General features: G+C 34.3%; 3 protein-coding genes across 3 annotated transcripts; 1 reads left to right on the forward strand and 2 right to left on the reverse strand.

Moving 5' to 3' along the window:
* Positions 1–218: 218 nt before the first annotated feature.
* Positions 219–8,593, reverse strand: TRIADDRAFT_52361 (uncharacterized protein; the record flags this gene model as incomplete). The annotated part of the gene is made up of 20 exons (XM_002108861.1): positions 219–629; positions 701–966; positions 1,046–1,187; positions 1,273–1,396; positions 1,682–1,759; positions 1,842–3,469; positions 3,556–3,704; positions 3,792–3,859; positions 4,038–4,193; positions 4,268–4,430; positions 4,550–4,664; positions 4,731–4,774; positions 4,870–4,916; positions 4,994–5,336; positions 5,421–5,541; positions 5,644–5,766; positions 5,837–5,908; positions 6,135–6,259; positions 6,465–7,487; positions 8,485–8,593. 20 exons carry the CDS (start codon positions 8,591–8,593, stop codon positions 219–221), a joined length of 5,307 nt encoding a protein of 1,768 aa, XP_002108897.1.
* A 1,337-nt stretch (positions 8,594–9,930) lies between these two features.
* TRIADDRAFT_52362 (uncharacterized protein) lies at positions 9,931–16,935 on the forward strand (the record flags this gene model as incomplete). Its single annotated transcript, XM_002108129.1, has 19 exons — positions 9,931–10,097; positions 10,380–10,638; positions 11,788–11,870; positions 12,416–12,520; positions 12,704–12,845; positions 12,985–13,016; positions 13,180–13,300; positions 13,415–13,538; positions 13,971–14,086; positions 14,159–14,264; positions 14,345–14,411; positions 14,504–14,669; positions 14,735–14,872; positions 14,958–15,156; positions 15,255–15,373; positions 15,504–15,659; positions 15,940–16,084; positions 16,168–16,289; positions 16,366–16,935. 19 exons carry the CDS (start codon positions 9,931–9,933, stop codon positions 16,933–16,935), a joined length of 2,937 nt encoding a protein of 978 aa, XP_002108165.1.
* A 561-nt stretch (positions 16,936–17,496) lies between these two features.
* TRIADDRAFT_52363 (uncharacterized protein) lies at positions 17,497–22,340 on the reverse strand (the record flags this gene model as incomplete). The annotated part of the gene is made up of 15 exons (XM_002108862.1): positions 17,497–17,522; positions 17,964–18,160; positions 18,244–18,305; positions 18,375–18,656; positions 19,033–19,174; positions 19,274–19,352; positions 19,757–20,616; positions 20,705–20,820; positions 20,951–21,039; positions 21,363–21,444; positions 21,506–21,565; positions 21,655–21,738; positions 21,869–22,008; positions 22,085–22,176; positions 22,261–22,340. The coding sequence occupies 15 exons, from the start codon at positions 22,338–22,340 to the stop codon at positions 17,497–17,499; spliced, it is 2,391 nt and encodes a 796-aa protein (XP_002108898.1).
* Between the last annotated feature and the right edge of the window lie 149 nt (positions 22,341–22,489).

Here is a 22,489-nt window from a genome sequence, read left to right on the forward strand (position 1 = left end):
CTACAGCAGAAGCTTTGCCAGGATGCTGAATCGCGAAGGACAAGAGGGATTCCATTTCGGCAGGATTATTGTGTATGAATTGCTATAGTATAAAACAAGTATAGATGGAAACATATTTATAGATACAAAGTTAAGACAAGACCCATACAAATATGAGAAAGAGCGTAAATAATCGTCTAAAGATTTTTATTATGCACATGTGCATATTAGATTAAATTCTAAGGATCATAATAACTTACCATTCCTAGAGTCTGTATACATGAATTCAAAAAGCGTTCAATTGGCAAATATGTTTTCGTATCATTATCTAACATAGCAACAATAGCATAAAAGACGGATGACGCGGAAGAACATATTTTCCTACGACCAGTATCAGTATTAGCAATGCTGAATTCCTTAACCAAATTTGATATTACTAGTTCGATCCGGGCTGCCGCATGGCATAAAATTTCAGATACCGGAGTAACAAAAAACTTGGATAAGCGTTCATATCCTTCCCTATTCGCCTGTATTTGCCTCGAAACCTCCTCTCTCTCGTGCTTTGCTTGGAAATCAAAAGTTAACTGAGCAGGTCCCTTGCAATCCGCCGTTCCTCTCAACCAATTATTGCACGGCACGTTGACAGTCACCTTCAAAAATCATGAAGTTATAGTAAATTAGCAACATTTTCTCATCTACCCCATATGCGATTGCTAATTACCGTAGACGGAGCATTATGATAAACATTCGGCAACAGATTCAAATATTCAATATCGGAAGAATTAAGTGCTGCTACTCGTGTGGAGAATTCCTGAGAAGATTCTACTATAATTCTGAAGTCAGATTTTAGGGCGGAGAGTAGTTGTTGATCATTTTCGAATAAATTTCTTGGCAAAACTGCGAATGGTTCTATAGTTTCTTTCACCTCTGGTGGAGGCTGAGAAGCTTCGTAGCACCGGAGTCTAAGATTTATTCTAGTTAGGGGTTCTTCAAAAAAATTTGATGTTAGTTTTCACACTGCATGCAGTAAGTTTGTAATTAAATAAATATTATATAAAAAATTTACCTTCACGACCCGAATGAGAAGATGAAGACAATTCAAATTTGGAAGCAAGCGTAAAAGGTGCATACTGTAAGAGCCAACTGCGAATGTTATTATATACGTCCTCGTAAATAGCTGTTAGATCGACATATTCTAGCCACAATTCCTGGTTAACAACAACACATACATTAATACAACGCACCTTTCCTAAACCGATAACTTTCACTATAATATTACTATTAATAAAATACCCCAGTTTTATTATAAAGCCGACCAAGTAGTTCCGGATTGTATTGTATAGGTAATGAAGGTAAATATAGTGAAGTATCGTGTAACCTGGGTTCTTCTAACCAGAGCGCCAACGTTTGGTAAAATCTAAATGATTAAAATGATATATAATTAGGTCCTAGAAATAAACTACGACATTAATCTTAAATTTCATTTAATGGTGACATTAAGTTTTTACTGCTTTAATTTGTTCAACAGTAGCTTTTTCGACGAGTTTCTGTCATTCGATTCATTCTCATCTATAGTATGACGAATTTTTAAATTATCATTGCAGTCGGGCATACACATAAGAAAACTAAATTATCATGTTATAAATATGAACCTTCTGTATTACTGTCCATAAGAGAACGAAAATATGCAGAAGTTGCTAACAGGCGTTCTTTAACGCGATGTATTAAAGATGACATGTTTTTGAAATATCTATGACCAACACTTCCTCGAATTCCTAGCCTAGTTTTAAGGTAAAAAAAGTACGTGAGTAATTGTCAGCCACAATCGATATTACTGCTACCTATTCCTATAGCACTATTACCCGCAATCGCTTTGCGATAAATACAACGAAAAGAATTTCTGCCATATAAGCGGGAGAATAGGATGACTCATATCTGTAGTCAAAGCTTGCTGCACCCATCTATATATACATAGGTTAGTAGATGAATATGGTGCATGGATATCAAGTCGTGAAATAGATTTTTTTAAGGCGGCATCTATACCAATGGAAGCGTTCTGTAGCAGTTCTAAAGTCATTTGTCTAAGTATCCCTGATTGAATCTCATATTCCTGATCAGCACATAAAATTACAAAAGCGAACCAAGGGTATTCACCATTTCCGGCCTCATCCAGAAACGACTGTCGCGTTGTAGATCCTTGAAATCCAGAAGCAACCCATGAGAAAAATGACTGCAAAATACCGCTTTGCTGATCCTTTACTACTTCGCCCTTGTCGTACTTTTCTGCAATAATTTTAGACATTATCTCAAGCCCATCTGGTATTAAGAACGCTACTTTAGCCAATTCATCAAAAATTAACTGAATACATTCATTTTTGGCCCAGTCATAAATATTTAGGAATACTCTTGTCCAAAATTCTATCGGTGATAAATGGTTGGCATAATGAAAACAATGCGTCTGAATTAACGATGCAATAGACCCTGTAATCTCATTATTTTTATCGTAGATAAATTTCGGTATGAACTGTAGTGGCCCGTATTTAATATCAGCGGCAAGCACACTTTCTATAGCTTTTAAAAAGATAGGGCTCTCAAGTAAAGATTCGTTTTCATCATGTTCAAAAAAAGCTGGAATCACATTATACAATACGCATAACGACGCCTTATAATAGCCAGAATCTATTATGCATTCGAAGTATCTAAGGCCATGCGCCAAAAAATCTGAAGGAAAATGCCCTACTGACGTCATTGAAAGTAAAAGATAACACCCTAGAGGGATATGATCATCTGCACATTGACGCAATGGTAATAACATCGGATTTTCATAGGCACTGGGCATTTGATCATAGGTACCAGTTAAAGTAGCCGTGAGAGGAACGGCTTCTAAATTGTGGATATCAACCTGTACATTTTTTGAAGCACACGCATATGAAAATATTAGACTAAGTGTCTGAAGGCTAGTACCATGTAGTTTCAGATGCGTTGCCGTATCCCAGCACCACGCCAAGACTTCGCTTTGTGGGCCATACAACGCTATGGTACTATTTGCTGGCAAGATACTGGCTATTTGCCGTCCAAAATCATTATTTTCGAAATCAGAACCCTTAATTTTTTCCGTATACACCTCCACAATCATTGAGGCTGTCTCATTATGAACTGGTCTACTTAAGGCCAGTAAATCCGTCCGCTTACATGTACTCCAGTTAAGCTCACTAATTATAAATCGAGCTAATTGGTTCTTTAATGATGAAATGTTGCACTGGACAAGCCAGTTTCTAATCAAATTGAAGTCTTCCTCTTCAGGAGTCCAGCATATTATTGGTAGGCCTTTAAATAAATATAAAGCCATATTACCGACCTCGTTGAACATAAACTCCACGCGATGTAGAAGCAACGTAACAATACTAGGATTTCGCAGCGATATATAATTCAGTAATTCACGGCCAGTTTTGTAATACAACTCGCGAGTGCTTTCATAAACGTAGCATATCTAATAACAATATAAGCGTAACAAATGTGACACCCAGTGAGTGAAAAAAATTAATAGTATTGTTAATTAGACTGAGAATATAATACCTCAAATAATTCTAGTGTAACCATCTGAATAAAATTAGAATTTGTCTCACAAGCCTCAGTCATAGTAGAAAAAATCGTAAGCAAATGTATCCCGTCAGATAGAGAAACAGATTTCAGATTATTCGCAAATTTCGACAACCTATCTTCTTCTGTATAAAAAATTGTAGATTAATTTAGTTAAACCACTCGAAGAATTACTGATACTGTAATCTCGCAACTACAGCAGGTCGAATTACCATATAGTACTCCTTTCCAATCATCCTGATAATCTCTTTCGGTACACATGGTAACCTCAACTTCCTGACTGTCGAATTCAAGGTGAAAAAGCCAAAATAATTTCCACAACATCTTGCTTGATACGCAGTGATAAGGGAGGTCAACTAGGTACTGCCAAGTTTGTAAGCTTGGCAGTTATAAAGCACTATTAGAGTAGTCATAAATTTAACTTATCTTTAAGCGACAAAATATAATGCATAACTCACTCCCTCCCTATCCAAACAGCGTGGGTAGCTTTCATGAAGAACTGATCATATTCTGTAACTAATCTCTCGATAGGAACTTCATTCCAGTCATTTTCGGTAATTGCACGAGTTGCTTGGTAATGTTGCCAGAAGTCAGAAATGAAATGGATTATTTCTCTGGAACAAAGAAAAGTAGTCAATCAGATTTCTTCATAAGTATTTCTGTTACAGTGCGAACAGCGTCTACTAACCTGATTGTTTTACATATGGTCTTAACGTACTGATTATAATGAATAGAATTATAGGTAGAAAATGCGCTTGACAGTAGTTTGATAATTGTCGAGGTAACTACGAAGACCTTCATTACGTAATGACTGTCAATCGGTTGTTGAATGAGATACAAATCCTCAGTACCTGTACAGTTAATAGATTAAAGAACTGTTGTATTATCGAACATACTTTATTAATGTGACATTAGCAATTCTGATAGGACTTCTACATACACTTTTCAAACAAATATTTAGTGCACTAACCTGAATTAGAAAGGCGTAAAAGATAGCAGAACAATTTATCGAATGCAAACTGCGAATATATTGAAATTAAGTCACTTTCTCGTAAACGTAGAAAATAATTTTCTACACTGTCGTCCTAAAAGCAAATATAGATCGTTAGTTTGCATAGTACTGAAAGAATAAGTGTTAATTAAATACTAACTTCTAATCCCTCCTCAGTAACTAACGTCCAACTATCTCTAGAACCTATAAACATGCAGCGATTATATCGACATTCAATCAATAGCATAAAAGGATCGAAAAATTTTATAAGATTGTCGAGACTAGATCATATCGCATACCAGAACTATTATCTTGCGGTATGAAAGATAAAAATTCATCACGACACCTAATAGTACCAACAAAAAGGTTTATGAATCGTATGAATTACACACTAAAAAAATCGTAACAATAATTGAGTCTAACTTTATCGGAAACACTGTAGCACCCAACGAGACAATAAAATGATCAAGTGCAGTATCATTCCATTTGCAATCACTGCTGTGTAAACCAGAAACAATGGGCTGGACGAACTGAGATGCCCAACTACCAATTCCTCCCGGACATCGAATAAGATGATTAAGAATAAAAAAGCTGTCATCATAGCTTTGAACATTAAGCAGTAAGCTGATTAAATGATTTAGCCAGCACTTTATATCTTGAATAAACTTTTCATCTTCCGAGTGGCGCCGCATGAAGGCAAAAAATACACTAATACATTGTCTAAGGGTATCCGTATGTTCATTTAGTATCTGAGGCGTTATTGCACCTAAAATATGATCATCAGTTAATTTATTATGTAAAAGATACATGTAATAAAATCTGTATATGTAGTAGTCGTTCAGAAGCTTACTTGAAAATGGAGTTTGCGTTGCTAAATGTTTTAGTACCGAACTGCCATTTATCATATCGTATAAATAAACATCGATATGCAATTTGTAAAGCTGACAAAGATATTGGTTCATACTTAGGGACTATAAGCAAGATCAAAGAAAAAAGAATAACTAAAACATAGTGACTAGTTATATAAGCCATAAAGATATAACAAGATATTGAATGAGAATTTAAATTGTAACCTCCTGCAAACCACATCGTATTTTCCCAAGAACATCATGAAGAAATGTTAAAGCATCCGAGTTTAATTGTACTGTTTCAAAAGTGTATGTATGGCTAACACGATGGTCATCTTCACAATGTCCCTGTAACAATTACCAATTAAACTTTAACTGTAAAGATCTATAAAAGGTACCTAACTTTTTTATCACGTACATTTTGTGTTAATTGATGTTGGGTGCTAATCCATAGCGAATTCTGGTAATTGTTACACTGAGACTTCAGACTCTATGCAAACGTATTAAATATGAGACAAAAGTAATAAAGAACAATTATGTAAATCAATATCTCGGTATTTTTTAATTAAACCATGCCTGATTATCTTTGAATGAGGATATCAGAGTAGAACTTGATTGAAAGTATCCAAGTACAAGTTTATACAAAATATGATCTTCTTGTTTTGCTATCTATAATACATAAAAATGCGCGTTTAGAACTAAGTCATTATCCATACGACTAATATAATATGTATTCTAAGTGCTATTACTCCAAGGAAGGTATCCACAGATTGATTAAATTGGGCTAACTGCGGATTATAATAGAATTCCTTCAGTCGCTCTTCCGTGTAAGGCTGCAACTCTAACCGAGAAATATCACATGAAATTAACGTACTGTAAAACATACAGTATATCATTTTACATTTGCTATTTCGCTACATTGCTATAACTACGAAATGTACGGTTTAGTCAATAGTCATACAGCTCCTTATACTACCTCATACATACACATGAAAACAGTTATCATATGTTTTTAGACATCTTTTAATTACTAATTTAAACCATACCTGGTTCCTTAATAGCTTGTAATGTCGGATAAAGCGAGCTGGCAGTAGCTGGCATCATCAACTGTGCATTCTCAGTATCTGTTAGCTGATGCTGTGTGGAATTCTCCCTTTCTAGAGGGGGAGCAGTTGATGCTCTTTCGCGATGAATTACATCGCGTGCCATAATGTTTTCAGTAAGGCTTATAGATTTAGTGCTTTCAGGAATACATGGCATTGCCCCAGATTTTTCTTCCTCCATAATCTCCTCATTTATATTATCCTGATCAACTACAGAGTCTTCTCTTTCTAGTGGAGGAGCAGTTGACGCTCTTTCGCGATGAAGTACATCGGGTGCCTCAACACTTTCATCATGTTGCCTATGTTTGATACTTTCATGAACATATGACGCTGCATTTAATGTCTCTTCATGGATAAAATTTTCGTTTCCGTCATCCTTAACAAATGTCTTAGTTTCAATGTTGCTGGAGCCATGACCTACAGAGCTTACATCTACATCATTCTTATCCTCCTCTAACTTCAAAATAACAGCTTCGTCCTCGGTACTTTGAGGCAGCAAGACATCAGCAGAGCTTACATCTACATCATTCTTGTCCTCCTCTAACTTCAAAATAACAGCTTCGTCCTCGGTACTTCGAGGCTGCAAGACATCAGCAGAGCTTACATCTACATCATTCTTGTCCTCCTCTAACTTCAAAATAACAGCTTCATCCTCGGTACTTCCAGGCTGCAAGACATCAGAAGAGACGTCCAGTTTATGGGAGCTATCAGCTAGTAATGGCTTATTTTCTGCTTTAGCTTGCAAAGAGTCCTCTTCCTGAGATACAGTATCTACAGTAACGCTATCATCTCCGTAGTTATTGCATGGCGGACTAGAGAGTCCTACGTCAGGTATACCCTGGTTTCCAAATGTTTCTGAATTTTCTACTTCATTACAGCTTTTGGAATTTTCATTAACTGCAGTAGCACCAGTTCCACTTTGTTCACCGGCGACCAATAAATTGGAAGTCGTGGCCGGCGTATTCTCTAGATAAGGAAAGATGTATTTACTAAGCTTGCACTTACATTGTCGTCATACTATTTTTAATAGAAAATCGGTACTATCCTAACTTATCTCAAGTAACTAACTACTCGAAATGACAGATTAGCGAATTCATAGTGCGTAGTGCATATGTACGTATATTCAAGTAACTCATTTTTGATAATCATTCATTTTTACTAAACGCGTTTGCACCGAATATGCTGGGGTGACGGCATCATGAATTATTGCATAAAGTGGTAATGATAGAATTAATACGAGTATGCTCGCGTATCATCTACATGATGAACAAACAGTACAGTAAGTGTAAGAACAATGTTGTAAACCAATGAAGTGGCGAGATCAATTTACAATCCTATTAATGTACTGAACGATATAGATCTAAGCGTATCTACTGCACGTTGTAGTCTATCACTATATCAAGTCCTTTAATTGTACACTACACTTGTATAATACAACATAATCAATGATTAGTTGACTGGGTGTAGCGTGCCAACAATATGACATGGAAAGAATGATTACAATGAATAATAGGAATGATACAGCAGAATATCACTGAAGATTTTTCTTCATTAAGCCAAGCTATTGAAACTATTGAACTGTTCCTATGTCCAAGAAGTTTAAATCGATTTGTCTGTAATTGACTGTACGATAGACAGATGCTATACGTGTACGTGTAGACTCTACAGCAAAGCCAGTAGGCCACTTGCAATTTAGCATTACTTTGTCTCCATATCGTATTACAAATATATCATTAATAGCATGGTATTTTATCCATTATATAATTAATGAATTAATTAATCATGCCATCAGCACATGCACCGCAATAAGTGCAACATCCAAATGCAACGAGACCGACAATATTTGATTTCTCACCATCCTTGCAGTAGACAAGTACTGTACTGTACTCCTCTAACAAGCAATATAACCCAGCGCTGTAATTGCTATCCTATCTATCATGCAATTATGATAATTATTCCGAACCTTTACAATTTTCAGTTACTAAATTTGTGTCTGGACAATCATTCTTTCTATTCTCTCCGGCTTTACTCTTCCGTTTTCCTTTCTTCTTTCGCGTTTTTACGGCTTCCATAAGGGACGAAATCGCGCTATGGCAGGTGACTTCGACTAGCAACTACTAGGAAGAAAACTGTTTCCACTTGTAGACTACAAGTTGTAGTACAGTTAGACCTGACAGTACAGTACTGACTCCTCACTGTAAGCTAGACTGACTCAAGTATCACTGCAGTATCACCGTCTCAAACGTCTCATTTTCTCTATACGTAAACACTGGTGTCGTAAACAAATCATTCTTTTTACCGTGACGTCATTCTCAATCTGTTTTTAGCACCTTCGTCAGTGTACAGTACAGTGTACTGTAAAATAGGTACTATAAATTGAAAACCACGACTGTACACTGTACTGTACAGTACTGTACAGTACAACAGAGCTCAATACTGTACAGTACAACAGTGCTCCATACTGTACAGTACAATCTGGTTGTTGATTGGTACTGTACTGTACAGTACTGTACGCTTTCGTAGCTAGTACTGTAGACACGACGGTACACTGTACACTCAGTGTACAGTACAGTACTGTACAGTACATTTTGCAGGACTCTGCCTGGGACTACTGTACTGTACAGTACAGTACTTTGAAAATGGAAAAGACATACAGTACTGTACTGTACTTCTACTAAATCCTTTCTTTTACTTCCTACTGTAGCAGCTTATGTACTGTACTTTAATGAATAATTTCCAAGAAATTAGGCGTCGTATATCAATTTTAATCATGGAATCTTGTAATTCCAGATTTACTCTATGGACTGATACAAAATATTTATTGAAAAACCAAAAACTGTTTTTTTAATATCAAAATTCGAGAATGAGTTCTTGTGCATACAGTATACGGTCGTGTGGAAAAACTTGACAAATACTGTACTGTACTGTACTGTACTGTATATATCACTAGAGAGTAGTACAGTATGAGGGTCTCTACAGTACACTATCTACAGTACTCAATCAATGGCGGTAAACGCGCAGTTGCGCAATAATTCCTATTATAATATAAAACAAGTTTCATATTCATTTATTTACCCCTGTTGGTACATATTATTTTTGTCATCGCAATTTCAACGCTGGACATTGGACAATTTTGGACATTGGACAATTTTATTCCATTACATAGACAGTATATGGACACCTTGAATATACTCCAGCATTAGGCTGTGAAGTGACGAAAAGGTCCGTGTAGCGTCATTTTATTTCACAAACTTCAGCACTGCTAACTTGTTTATCCTTTTTGAATAATTATAGTGCTCTAAGAAAGTGGATATCTTCTTTGAACTTCTAGTCAAAGTTGGTAAAGCAAGACTCAACTCAACATCGTTAGTGCGCGAGCAGCGAAAAAGTCCAATTAAACGTATTTACCATGTCAAACGGCAGTGATTCAATGTTTACTACCAGTTCAAATCAAACTGGTGATGTTGATAGCAATGAAAATACGCAAGGCCACGAAAGGAAAAATAAAACTTCATCGCTTTCCTTATTAAAAATTAGCGCTTTAATTGTACATTTACTGGAGACTCTATTTTACCGGTAAAAAAAAAAAAAAAATTATTTTACCGTGCATAATAATATTACAGTACCAGTACTGTGAATTTGTTATACTGTACAGTATTGTACAGACAGCACTACGCTACGATACGTTACACGCAGAACTACTGTACTGTACTGTACTGTACGTACTCAGTGAGGAAGACTGAGTACCGAAAAAGTAAAAGGGAAAATAAATAAAATGTTAATTTTAAGGAACCGCAACCATAGATAGCATTTTAGGTAGTGAATTCACTAGCCTTGACTTATTCTTAATAATATTAGGATTGGCTTACTCATTGGCCGCCATCCTTATCACGTCGTCGTGACATCAATCGTATGCGTTGCTTTTTGTTCTCTTGGTTTCTTACGATTTACTGAAGAAAATAGAATCGAAAAGTTATGGGTTCCATCTACTGCGGATTCTCTGGTGCATATGGAATGGGTGGATAAGAACTTCCCTTCAAACTATCACATAGAGAGTCTGGTTTGTGTGGCAAACACCAAATCAACCAATGTTATCAAGATGGAACCTTTGCACCAGGTATATGGACATTACAATACTGTAGTCTACCAATGACTGTGGAAAGTACTTTATACTGACTAATTTTACTGATGACTTACTGGTACTACTGTACTGTATGTACTGTAAAGTAAATATGTACTGTACATTAGTTCAGTAAGCGCGATTGAATGAATGAATACCCACACAAAACCATGGCCGTATGCTTTAGAGTACAGCAATAGGCGCATAGAACTGTATTGGAGCATACGTTATCCTTGATATTACTAAAGTTGATGATGCTGTTTGCAATTTGTAAATTGTGAAGTAAAAAGTACAAGCACATACAGCACGCATGTACTGTATAACGACCATGGGTTCTACTAGCAATAACAAATAAATATATGTAGAGAATAGAATAGCTTCGATACAGTATTAAGTTACATTCAAGGCCGTAAGTTATAAATGCAGCTGTCTACATCAGCAATCAGATGCTAGAAACTGAAGGCTTTTGCTACTGTAAAAGTTTACATGTAGAGCGTTAAAGTTAATTACTACGGATCACGGCCGTTTTCTAGTCACTACAACTTCCTAAATTATATTCGATTAAATTCCCAAGATTCTCATATACGAGTACCCCCAGCGTATAATAAATACGAGACTACGATTAATTATAATACGAACATTCAAAGATGAAGATCTCTGCAGTCAATTTCAAATGCACAGCATACGGACGTATCAAGTATTACAGTATATAATCGATTGTGCTTATTAGTATACGAATATAATTACCGGTAATTATATACGCGTATAATCTATAGAATTAACCAAAGAGACATAGCGATCAACTCATGTTGTAACGGCAATGTTACTAGAGCGATACTGTATTATATCTAATATGACCGTAGCACAGTTGCACGCAGCACTACCATAGCTTAATCATACGTATGCTGTAATTTTAAAAAGTACCACCAGATATTTTTGATTTTGGTAATACGTATCTTAAGGTATCATAAATTTACTTTGTATACCTTGTGTATTTAGTTAACACCAAAGTCACCATCTAATATCTGTCCCTTTTTTTAGCATGTTAAATTATAGAATACGATAATGATAATCAGCATTTCAAGACTCTTGTGAGACCTGTGTACAAATTTTAGACCTAATGATTTTTATTTATTGTAATCACAGTTTTTATTAATGCATGAAGCCATTAACAACATTACGGTCAACTCCAACGGCACAGAGTACAAATTTGAAGACTTGTGTTATAAGTAAGTGTTATAAATCTTAATTTTAAATTATTATAACGATGGTTAATAATGTTTAAATCTTTTAAGATGAACGCTGAGATTAATATTATAATATAATATTTCGATTTAATTTTGTACCGTATAGGCACTAAGTTAGACCTTGCTATATGTTATCATCTAGCGATAAATAGGAGATCTCTCCATTTTAATATAGTGCACTAAGCGGTATTAACTTTAGTTTATAAAAGACTCATAGATTTATTAACCAAAGAAGAAGCATCTGTCTTATTCCTCTGCAAGATGCAGGACGTAGTTTGCAAATACTTTCACTTCTATATTCAATAATTACTGATTACTCAGAACTTATTTAAAACTTTGTATCCCACGATCAGCATTTAGCTTTAATTGCGAGTGTTAATCGGTCTTAACGATAGTGTAATTACTTAGAATCTTTATACCTAGTAATGCATTTTAAAAACCTTAAATGCACTTTTACCAGTAATAATGGACTAAAACAATTGAAGTTCTAATTTTTGTGCAATTAAATGAAATAAATTGTTAATTAGGCGCGGAGGCAAATGTTGGGTTGATAGTGTGTTATCCGTATGGAATTTTAACAGTGATATAATAGCTTCCATATCTGATCATCAAATTGAATATGATCTCAACAAGTAAGTAATTCCATTTTTTGCCATGTAGTATTTATGATTTGAAGTAATTTTCATACTAGTAAGTGTATTAACTGTCGATGCAGTCAGCGTATGAATAAATGTTTGCTATTGAATTTCTTAATTTTAAATATTGTTCTGGTTTCTTCCTGGTTCGTTTGATTATAATACATATTCCAATTACAGGAATAATATGTACATCCCTAAAAAATATATAAAACGCTTACTTGGTAATACAACAGAGCTCGACGGACACATTGAAAGCGCTTCCGCATTTCTTAGTATTTATCGTATCAAAGATAATTCAATTTTAAAGCGTGGAGCAAAGGTATTCATTACACCGCCAGATTTTCGTGTTACGGATATGTAATGAAAACTCATTGCTATTTAAAATGCATGTGTAAACTGTAAATTATATTGTGAGATTTCATTATTCGTGCCACCCATTTGTATTCATTTCGCTTTAGGTTGACGAAATTGCTGACGAATGGGAAAGTCGGTTCGTTCAAATTGGTCACCGTACTCACCAGAATATTAGCTGTTCAGTTTACACTACGAAAACGTAAACAACTTTTTTAAGCGAAATTATTAGTAACTTATATGTTGTTTATCTTCTGTAGTTAAAAACTATAGTTCTAACCTTGGATTTTCTACAATTCTAGCGTAGAAAGTGAAACTGCTAAGTCTTTTGCGGCGGATTCTGTACTTTTATCTATTGGTTATGTCATAATACTAATATTTGTTAGTTGTGCTTTGGGACGCTTAAATCGGTTAGAAAATCGGGTATGTGAATGACAGAGAGAGTATAAATAGTAATTCATGCCTTCGATATTTACGTCATTCTATTGCATGTAAAGTTGTAATTAAGTAGCATGTACTGTATTACTTATCATCTAGAATATCGTAGCGGCAATGGGAATGATATGTATTGCTATGGCCTATGCTGCTGCTGTTGGAATATCAAGTTTGTTTGGCTTACTGTATGGTCCTTTACATGCAGTTTTACCGTTTCTGCTACTAGGTAATGTTTCTGTACATGATTTTAGCCCATTCAATTTTAAACTTAAATTAAGTATTACAATCCATACTACAACGGTTGAAGTGGTCAACGAGTACCAGTGGTAATGTATTCATGTTCGTTGAAATAGACGTACGCATGCATTTAAAAATCGATAGATTTGATATATGCGTAATATTTGAAAATGAGAGCGTATAGAGAATCGCTTCTTCAGACCATAGTTTTATACTTAAGTTTTTCCTCTTATCTACGGTAAAATACATATGTTGGATCAAATTTAATAGTGTCTATAATATCGTATTTATTTGATGACCTAGTATACTGACTACTACAGTGCTTATCTTGACATAATAATATTCTTAACCTATTCAAGATTCGGTGGCATAAACATATACAATATATTCACAACACATGCATTCTTTACTTTCTGGAAAGGTATCGGAGTGGACGATATGTTTGTAATTGCTACTGCTTGGGACAATTTTAAACACCACGCTGGTGATAGGACGGTAGACATCGCGGAGCATGCTGGTCAATGCTTAAAAAAAGCTGTAAGCATAACGTATTATTACCAACTGTAATCTCTAGATGGTAATTAATGGGCTTCGTATCTGTCAATCCAGGGTGTCTCCATAACTGTAACTTCACTAACTGATGTAGTAGCATTTACGATTGGAGCATCAACAGTTTTGCCTGCCTTATCTTCTTTCTCAATATTCGCCGGAATAGGTAAGTAAAACATGTATTAACTAGTAAATAACTAGTACAGTTGATCAATGAATAAATTTTTATCTTCTCTTAACCATTAGGGATTCTTGCTGTTTTTATTCTGCAAATAACATTTTTTACTGCCTGTATCGTCTTAGACAGCAGAAGGTATTGTTCTACTACATTTTTCTTGTTAATTATAGCAAGCTTTGATTTACTACTAACAGTTAAATTTTCAACAACGTACGCATACTCTACAGGAGAAACGCTGGTCGTGACGCTTGCTTGCCATGTCTAAAAGTAAAGAAACATTCAGGCTCAAAGAAAACTGAAAAGTCATGGTCTTCAAAGATCTTTGATGGCGGAATTCTAAGATGGTTCTTCGGTAGTAAATTTGCTCCGTTTTTATTAAAAGGACCTAACAAAGTGAGTAGTTGAAATCGTAATCCGAATTAAGTCTAGACTTTTTATTAATTAATTTTTACTCATAGTTCTTTGTAGTTCTCATAACGTTGGACTTAGTAGCAGTGAGTATATATGGAAGTATTGAATTAAAGGTGTCATTTGATCCTCGGTGGTTTCTGGCTCCAGATTCTTATGGAAAAAAATTTGTTCAGTATCAAGAAAAGGTAGCCACCGGTTTTAATTCAGAGATCGCCTATGATAAATGAAATAGGGAGCAGTATTGAAAAACTATTTTGTACATACATTTAGTACTTTCCAGATGAAGGAGCTCCATTGTCAGTGTATCTCGGAAAAATGGACTACTTTACACAACAGCAAGAACTAGCTAATTTGAGCAGTGTTATTAAAAAAGAGAAGTCAATTCAAAATAAAAGCGTTTCCAGCTGGTTTGATGACTATATTTTATGGATGAAAAGTACTAGCGGAAAGAATGATTTTCTCAACAAAGGTAAATTTCATTGTTCTGTTTTGAGTTGTGAGGCTTTCACCAAAGTAGTTTACTAATTCCTCGAACACTGACTCACTATCCATATAATTAATTGTAAGATGGTTACGTAAAGAACAAGACAATATTCTATGAGAAATTGCACTCCTTTCTCAACACCGTTGGCCGCCATTACTCTCAAGATATCGTTTTCAATGATAGTGATCCGCAAATTATCACGGTCTGATATTCAGCATAATATTGCACTGTATTTCTCAATTATTAGCTTAAGATGTATCTAAAGTAAAAGCTTATTAATCTATACTATGCTAAAATGGTAACAGTTACTCAACAATTGGATATCAATTTAGGCATCCCGTTTCCACGCTGTTCATAAGTTACTGTCTGATACTTCCGAAGAACTGAAAGCTCTTGACAGCATTCGAACGCATGTTAGCGCGGTTCCATTTAGTCCCAATAGCGCATTTGCTTTCTCCAAATATTATCATCTATGGGAAACTAATAGGGTAAAGTACCGAGGCTTTTTTAAAAGTATTGACTTGAGTTTCTTCTGAAGATATTTACTAATTTGGTTCAGGTATTAACGATGGAAATGTTCAGAAACATCGGCTTGGCGATAGGATGCGTATTCATTATCACACTAATCCTTGTTGCTGATTTTCGAACCACGATCTTCGTTATTATTTGTGTCACACTGACTCTTGTAAATATAATAAATTGGTTATTGACTATTATCGGAATTCAATAAAAAAACTGTTCTCATTCATTGCAATCCCTTTTTTATAGATTGACATGGGTGGACTTATGTATTTTTGGGAGTTATCAATTAACACTGTAACAACGATCGTACTGGTATTAGTTGTTGGTTTATCTGTAGACTACGCAGCCCACATGGCCCATACATTTATGAGGTACCAAGGAACAAGAAAAGGTACGTTATAAGTTAGCGTCGAATTAATTTACTATCGCTTTACTTTTACTGTAGACTTACTAATCAGATTTGAATTAAAATAGAGAGAGTTTTAGCTACAATGGGAGATATGGCCCCGGCCGTATTTAATGGAGGCTTTAGTACTTTTTTGGCATTCATACTACTAGCCGGCTCAACTAATTACGGATTCTTAACCTTCTTTAAAGTTAGTTACTGTGATATCTATTATATGACACTATAAGTCGCATATATTATTCTGATGCTTCTTAAACTTTTTGTAGATGTTTTTTGGAGTTGTGGTTTTTGGACTATTTCATGGTCTTTGTTTCCTGCCTGTACTATTAAGCTGGATAGGAGCTGATAGTTATCCACCACTAGCCGAAGATAGTCCACTAACCATAATGGCATGTGGATCTTGTAAATGCTGGAGAACATTCTCACGCATTCTAAAAAACTTCTTTTGCAAGAAGAGAGAGACGCAATCAGGAGGTATGGTTGACAACTGTACGCAAACGTCTTCATGCAAAGTTGAGTGCAGCGACATAAACTTTCAAGATGATCTTTTTATACGTCATAGCCACAACGACATAAAATATGAAAGTTATTCAAGTGGGGTTGGTAGCTCAGCAAACAGTTCTTTATGTAAAATAGCAACTGACAGTATGGAGGACATGAGAGCCATTTCTACTATAGTATCGCCATCGGAAAAAGTAGTTATCACTTCACCAAAAATTGCAAGTAATACCTCAACAGCAGCGGTTATTGATTATTTAAATAGTGAATTTAATGTCAAGCATTTTTCTCATAATGAACAAAAGAATCTTAAAAATTATAAAGAAACCTCTGTTTAAAGCAATATTTGAAACTATTCTACATATAATTTGTGTGATCGAATGACCCGAGATAATATCTGATCTATATAAATTCAGCTTTAAAGTGTACGCATGTCAATCAGTACAGTACTATTAACAGTAAATTATAAAACAAAACTACTATGAAGTAAAAGTGCACCAAAATGCCAATGAAAGCCACTTCTAGTCTAAGAAGTATACAATAATTGATATTATAACAGATGCTAAGAATTCATTTACAGACATCAATTGTAATTAAGAATCTTTAGCTGCTGCATGATTATAATTATTATTACAGTAACGATACAGCTAACAAATTACGGCCAGTAATAGATAATGATTATAATTATGAACTAAAAATAAGTTAATTATAATGAAAATCTCATATGTAAATATAAAATATACGAAAGAAAATTATAATTTAGTAATCGATAAATTGCTAATAAATACAGCATGAATGTACTAACAAAATATGCGTATATGACCAAGTAAGTACGTCTAAAAATATTGCTTTTTAATTCAACACTACCAGTGCTACGTATACGTGTAATCTGTTTCTGATCAGTTAGTAACAACAATTTTAATACCTATTCATTACAATAATAAATCAAATTAAATATAATGTTTGGCTTCTTACTGCAAAACATCTCTACCAATACAGAGTAAAAATAGGTTTATCGAATATACCTTATCATAACGGGTGATATTTCTTAAGCAAAGCTGAAATATTTACAATTCATTACGACACTATTAAAGTGGTTTACTTTTTGAAACGGAATTTTAAATAGAATTTTCTCCTGAGTAAATTGAGTTAAAATTAATTCTCAGTACGAAATCCTCCAGATATGCTTGATAGCCGCGCCTGATGAGCTTATGAACGACTACAATAATAGAAAGCGATAAATGTTACGAATGTCGTTTTAGGACATTTGATTATATTAGTGAAATGGTTAAAACTTCGTAATATAGCTACAGTGCCTACGTATTTAGCTTACAATGTACATAACATCATCTTGCAATACACTTACCTAGAAACAAAAATTTGCAGTACTCTCTAAATCTTTCATAAAACTCTTCCAGTTTCACAAAAGAGGTATGTATTAATTCTCCATTTAGATCAACGATCCATGAACCCATAGTCAAATTAAAGTGAAAATTGATAATAACCCCAAAGATAGATGAAATGATTTGCATGACCGGTTTTGCTTTAGATCCTAGTAATGACCTGATGAAAAGCCCATTAAGTGTTACAATATTAGCCTGCAATTAACAGCAATAACTCTACAATATGATTAACAGAAACTTTACCGGTACTCTCCCTTTTTTAGATACTCCATATGATAACTATATAATTCGTCCAAGTTACGAGCCTGTCAGATTATAAGATTGTAGCTAAGCATAAATCCATCTAATAACCCATTTTGATATTATTGATATACCTTTGCAACGCACTGTTTAAATTCTTCCCAGCAGACAGTGATTATTTGATTTTCAAAATAACTTTGTATAACATTAACAAAATGCAACATTTCGTAACGAAAGTGTTGTAATCGAGAATATTGAAAGCTTCCAACTTGTCTGCCATGTAGGGCACACTTCAGTCTTAACCAGCAATCTCTTAAAGCCCAAGCAACACGTTTGAGTTGTAGTAAAAAAGACCAAATCTTGCTGTATACTGTTAAACAAGAGTCAGTAATAATAATATTGCAAGGCCAAGGAACCTAACACAGAGATTAATTATTAGCTTAGAGTGTGTTAAAAGCTTAATAACAACGACATAAAGATCTCCACCTTATACTTTAGATCTAAGAAATTTAACGCATGAATAGAAGTCGATTGGAAGACTTCTGTCATAGGTTTCATCACTAAGGTTGTATTTCGAGAGATCAATTCAATTTCCTTAAATCCAGACTGCGATATGGCCGTGTTGAGAATTTCTGTTAGTTCAGTAACCGTATAGATTACGTGCACTGATTTACCGGAAGCCAGCTAATAGAATCCGTAAAAACTTGATTACATTGTATACACATAAAAAATCTTACTAACTTTATCATATCAATAGCAATTACAGTATAAAAAAAAACAATAAAACTAAACCTTGTCAAATAACTGGCTTGTCAATGACATTGAAAATTCTGAATCCGCCATTAACAGTAAACTTCTTAAAATTTCAATATGCCGGTAAATATCTAAGTCATCCTTGAAGTATCTGAGTACCGCATCGTTAACAAGCGAGATTCTAATTTATATATATATGATTACCGATTAAAACTTAAAAATAACAAAATTTTGAATTATTTACGAATAGAATTTCTATAAATAAATTTTGCATTCTTACTGTAGCCGTAATTGTGGAACAACGGCTTTTCTCATTACTGTTTCCAATGACAACGTTGGAATAGATTTAGGATTTTCCGCTTCAGAAATATAAATGCCAAGGTACTTAGTTATATTTTGATAAAAGATAGATTGATAATGGACTTAGAATTAACCTGTTCTATTATCTAGTGTCAATTCCCCTCTTGTTCTTTTTGTTAACTTCACATTCAGTAAAGATTCTTCAAAGTACAAAAAATGCGCTGACTTTACAGTTAATTCAATGAAATTAATGATAAAATGTACATGAAGTATTTTGTGGGAACTACTAAAAGATCTCTAATTTTCACTTAAAATTTTTATCTACATAATATTTAATTGATAATCTACTGTTTTCTATGCTATCTAGTAAGTTACAAAATTACTGAAATACATAACAGTTGCTCGTATTTACTGTATGCATTAACTATAGTTAGTAAACCCGTTACAACTATCCACTACTTACCACTATTTGATTGCATAGAATTGTTAGAATTATTAATACAGTCATCGCCAAGTATGCGGCTTTGATTCACAGCATTGTTAGGGAGACTTCCTAGACAATCTGTCATAAAACTATCATTGATTACTACCGTTTCCTCTTTTTGAATTGAAAGACTCTTAGCTATTTCAAGTGGACTATAGCTATTGGTTCGTAACAGGTCCTGATTGCCAGGATCATTTTGTAAATATTGCTGTTTGCTCGAAATTTGAGATTTTATTTCCTGCGCTCCATTGGATAAAGGTTTCCCCTTATCTTCTATTAATGCAATCTTCCCAGAAACAACCGAATTTTTTGATGATGTTCTCCTCATCTGATCAAGTTCATCGGATTCCACATTTAATTCGATGGTATTACTTTTTAAAGGCCTAATTATAGTATCTGCTTTTGAGATGGTATTTTCTGGAGTCACGTTATTGGTAACGAGCGCCTCATAGTTATTATTTTTAGGTTTTAATGAACTGGTTATCGCATCCTTAGCATATGAATTCGGAGATTCGTAATCACTAACTGCAACAGATATTAATTCTGGATTAACGGGAGAATCCCGTAAGTCTTGAATACTAGAGCTTTCTTCTTCTGAATACTGAGACTTTACACTAGAGGAGGATTCTTTAATTATTCCGTCATGCATAGCAACGTCTGCTGTAGCACTATCTTGATGACCATAACTTTGCAGAGCTCCCTGAAGTTTCACTATAGAATCGTCATAAAATTTTTTTCTCTTTTCGTGCAGTTGAAATCGAGAGCTTTGCCATCGAGCCAAGAACTCCCTTTTACTAGCTTCCAAAGACAACTCTTCGTAATGAGACTCTAACGCTTCCCTTAATTAGAGATATTGTACAAATTTTAAATTAATGAAACACTTCGATTAAGTTATCATATACTCGTACACTATCTATAACTTTATACCTAACGTCGTCTTTCAACTTTGGCGCTATAGAAGCCGTTGTAAATTGGTGTTGTTGATTAACCGATATTTCTTGCTGTTCCGATAACATTTCTTCTGTAACCCTAATTTTTTGTTTCTTTTTAAATTGCAATATTTAAATTCTTTATTACTTTGAAAAATCGTAACCCCTTAAGCAGTGCATTCGAGAGCTCATTGATAAAAATAAATAAATCTCTGTAAGGAAATAATAACCAACAACATGTTACCTGTTGATGATCCTCTATTTGTCGCTTAATCTGATTAAGTTGATTCTCTTTCGAGGCTTGGAGCAAACGCCTTTCTTCTAGTTGCATTCCTTTTATTAAAATAATATTATCAGTGGTAAATCTTTCAGACATAACAAATTAAAATTTAAATATTTATATACACCATTTTACTCAAACATATAAATGCGTACGCTTGGGGTTGTTCTGTTGCGGTAATTTTTTAAGCATTTTATTCGTATCCCATCGTACCCCAATATCGTACGTGCAGTAATATATGAAATTTTACTGTACTCAGACCACTGTTTTACCATATATTGTACACTGTACGCAGACACAAACCGCATACATACGGAAGAAGCTCAACTTTTTATACTGGTAACAATGTAGATAATACTAACATACATATACGTACGTTTCCTTTTCTTAATCTTCTCAGCTATAACAGCTTGCTCTTCCAGTAATATGGCCCGCTTGACCTTTTCTTTGTTCATAATCTTGGTATTTTCGGTTAGTAACATATCGAGAATAAATTGTATGTATCATGTGATAATTTACCTCCTCTTTTCGTTTCTTATCCTCAAACTCTTGAAGATTTCGGATTTTTTCCTTATACTCCTGTAATATAAAAATAGATCCTTTAGATAAACATAAATCTATGGACTTAAATTTCAACTTATTTAAAAAACTTTAAGTTAGCTAGGTACCATTAGTGCAGTCATAGCCGTATTGATGTCTTCCTCATTTAGTACGAATTTAAATAAAGGAGGATCAGTCGCTAGAATTATATGCTGTAGCACAATTCGAAATCACTTAATAATTTGAACACACTATATTGTCTAAACAGTCATCTAGGGTACGTAATTAATAGGCGTTTTATTATAACATACTCAAAACAAAGTTATTAAAAATTTGACTTACGTTGGGACAACATTGCCGTAGTAAGTATAACGACTTGCCACAAACAAGGATATCTTGCAAACAATCATGTGATAGAATTGGTACAGTATCATCTATAATGCCTTTCCGTATTTTAAAGCCATTATTCCAAAACGATCGATCTAATAAATTATTAGAATATAAACATTAATTTCAATATCAATCAAGTTAACATAATCATTATTCACATCATATCACCTTGAACCGATAAGTAAGTAGAATCCACTTCAAGAACAAATTCGTCGTAGTAATCCGTATGAAGGCCTTTCGTTACCCAATTTCGAATATAACTAGAGATATAGATGGATACTGTACTATAATACGCGTAACTTCCAATTTCAGATACAATAAAGTGTAACATTACTGATCCTTACTCAAGGTACGGCTGACAGATATTAACGAGGATATAGACCAGTAGCATATAATTATGTGTATCTTCTGCATCCAATGCCATGTGATATATGGTATCTATTAATTTGACACCCTAAAAGTACATCAAACAGTAAAGCACTTGTAAGCGCACATTTTATAAAAAAATAAAGACTATCACGCAATGTCATATACTGTATACTGTACAGTAGGAAGGGTATACCGTTAACAATC

The sequence above is a fragment of the Trichoplax adhaerens genome, genomic scaffold (genome assembly GCF_000150275.1).
Source record: "Trichoplax adhaerens TRIADscaffold_1 genomic scaffold, whole genome shotgun sequence".
Taxonomy (NCBI): Eukaryota; Metazoa; Placozoa; class Uniplacotomia; order Trichoplacea; family Trichoplacidae; genus Trichoplax; species Trichoplax adhaerens.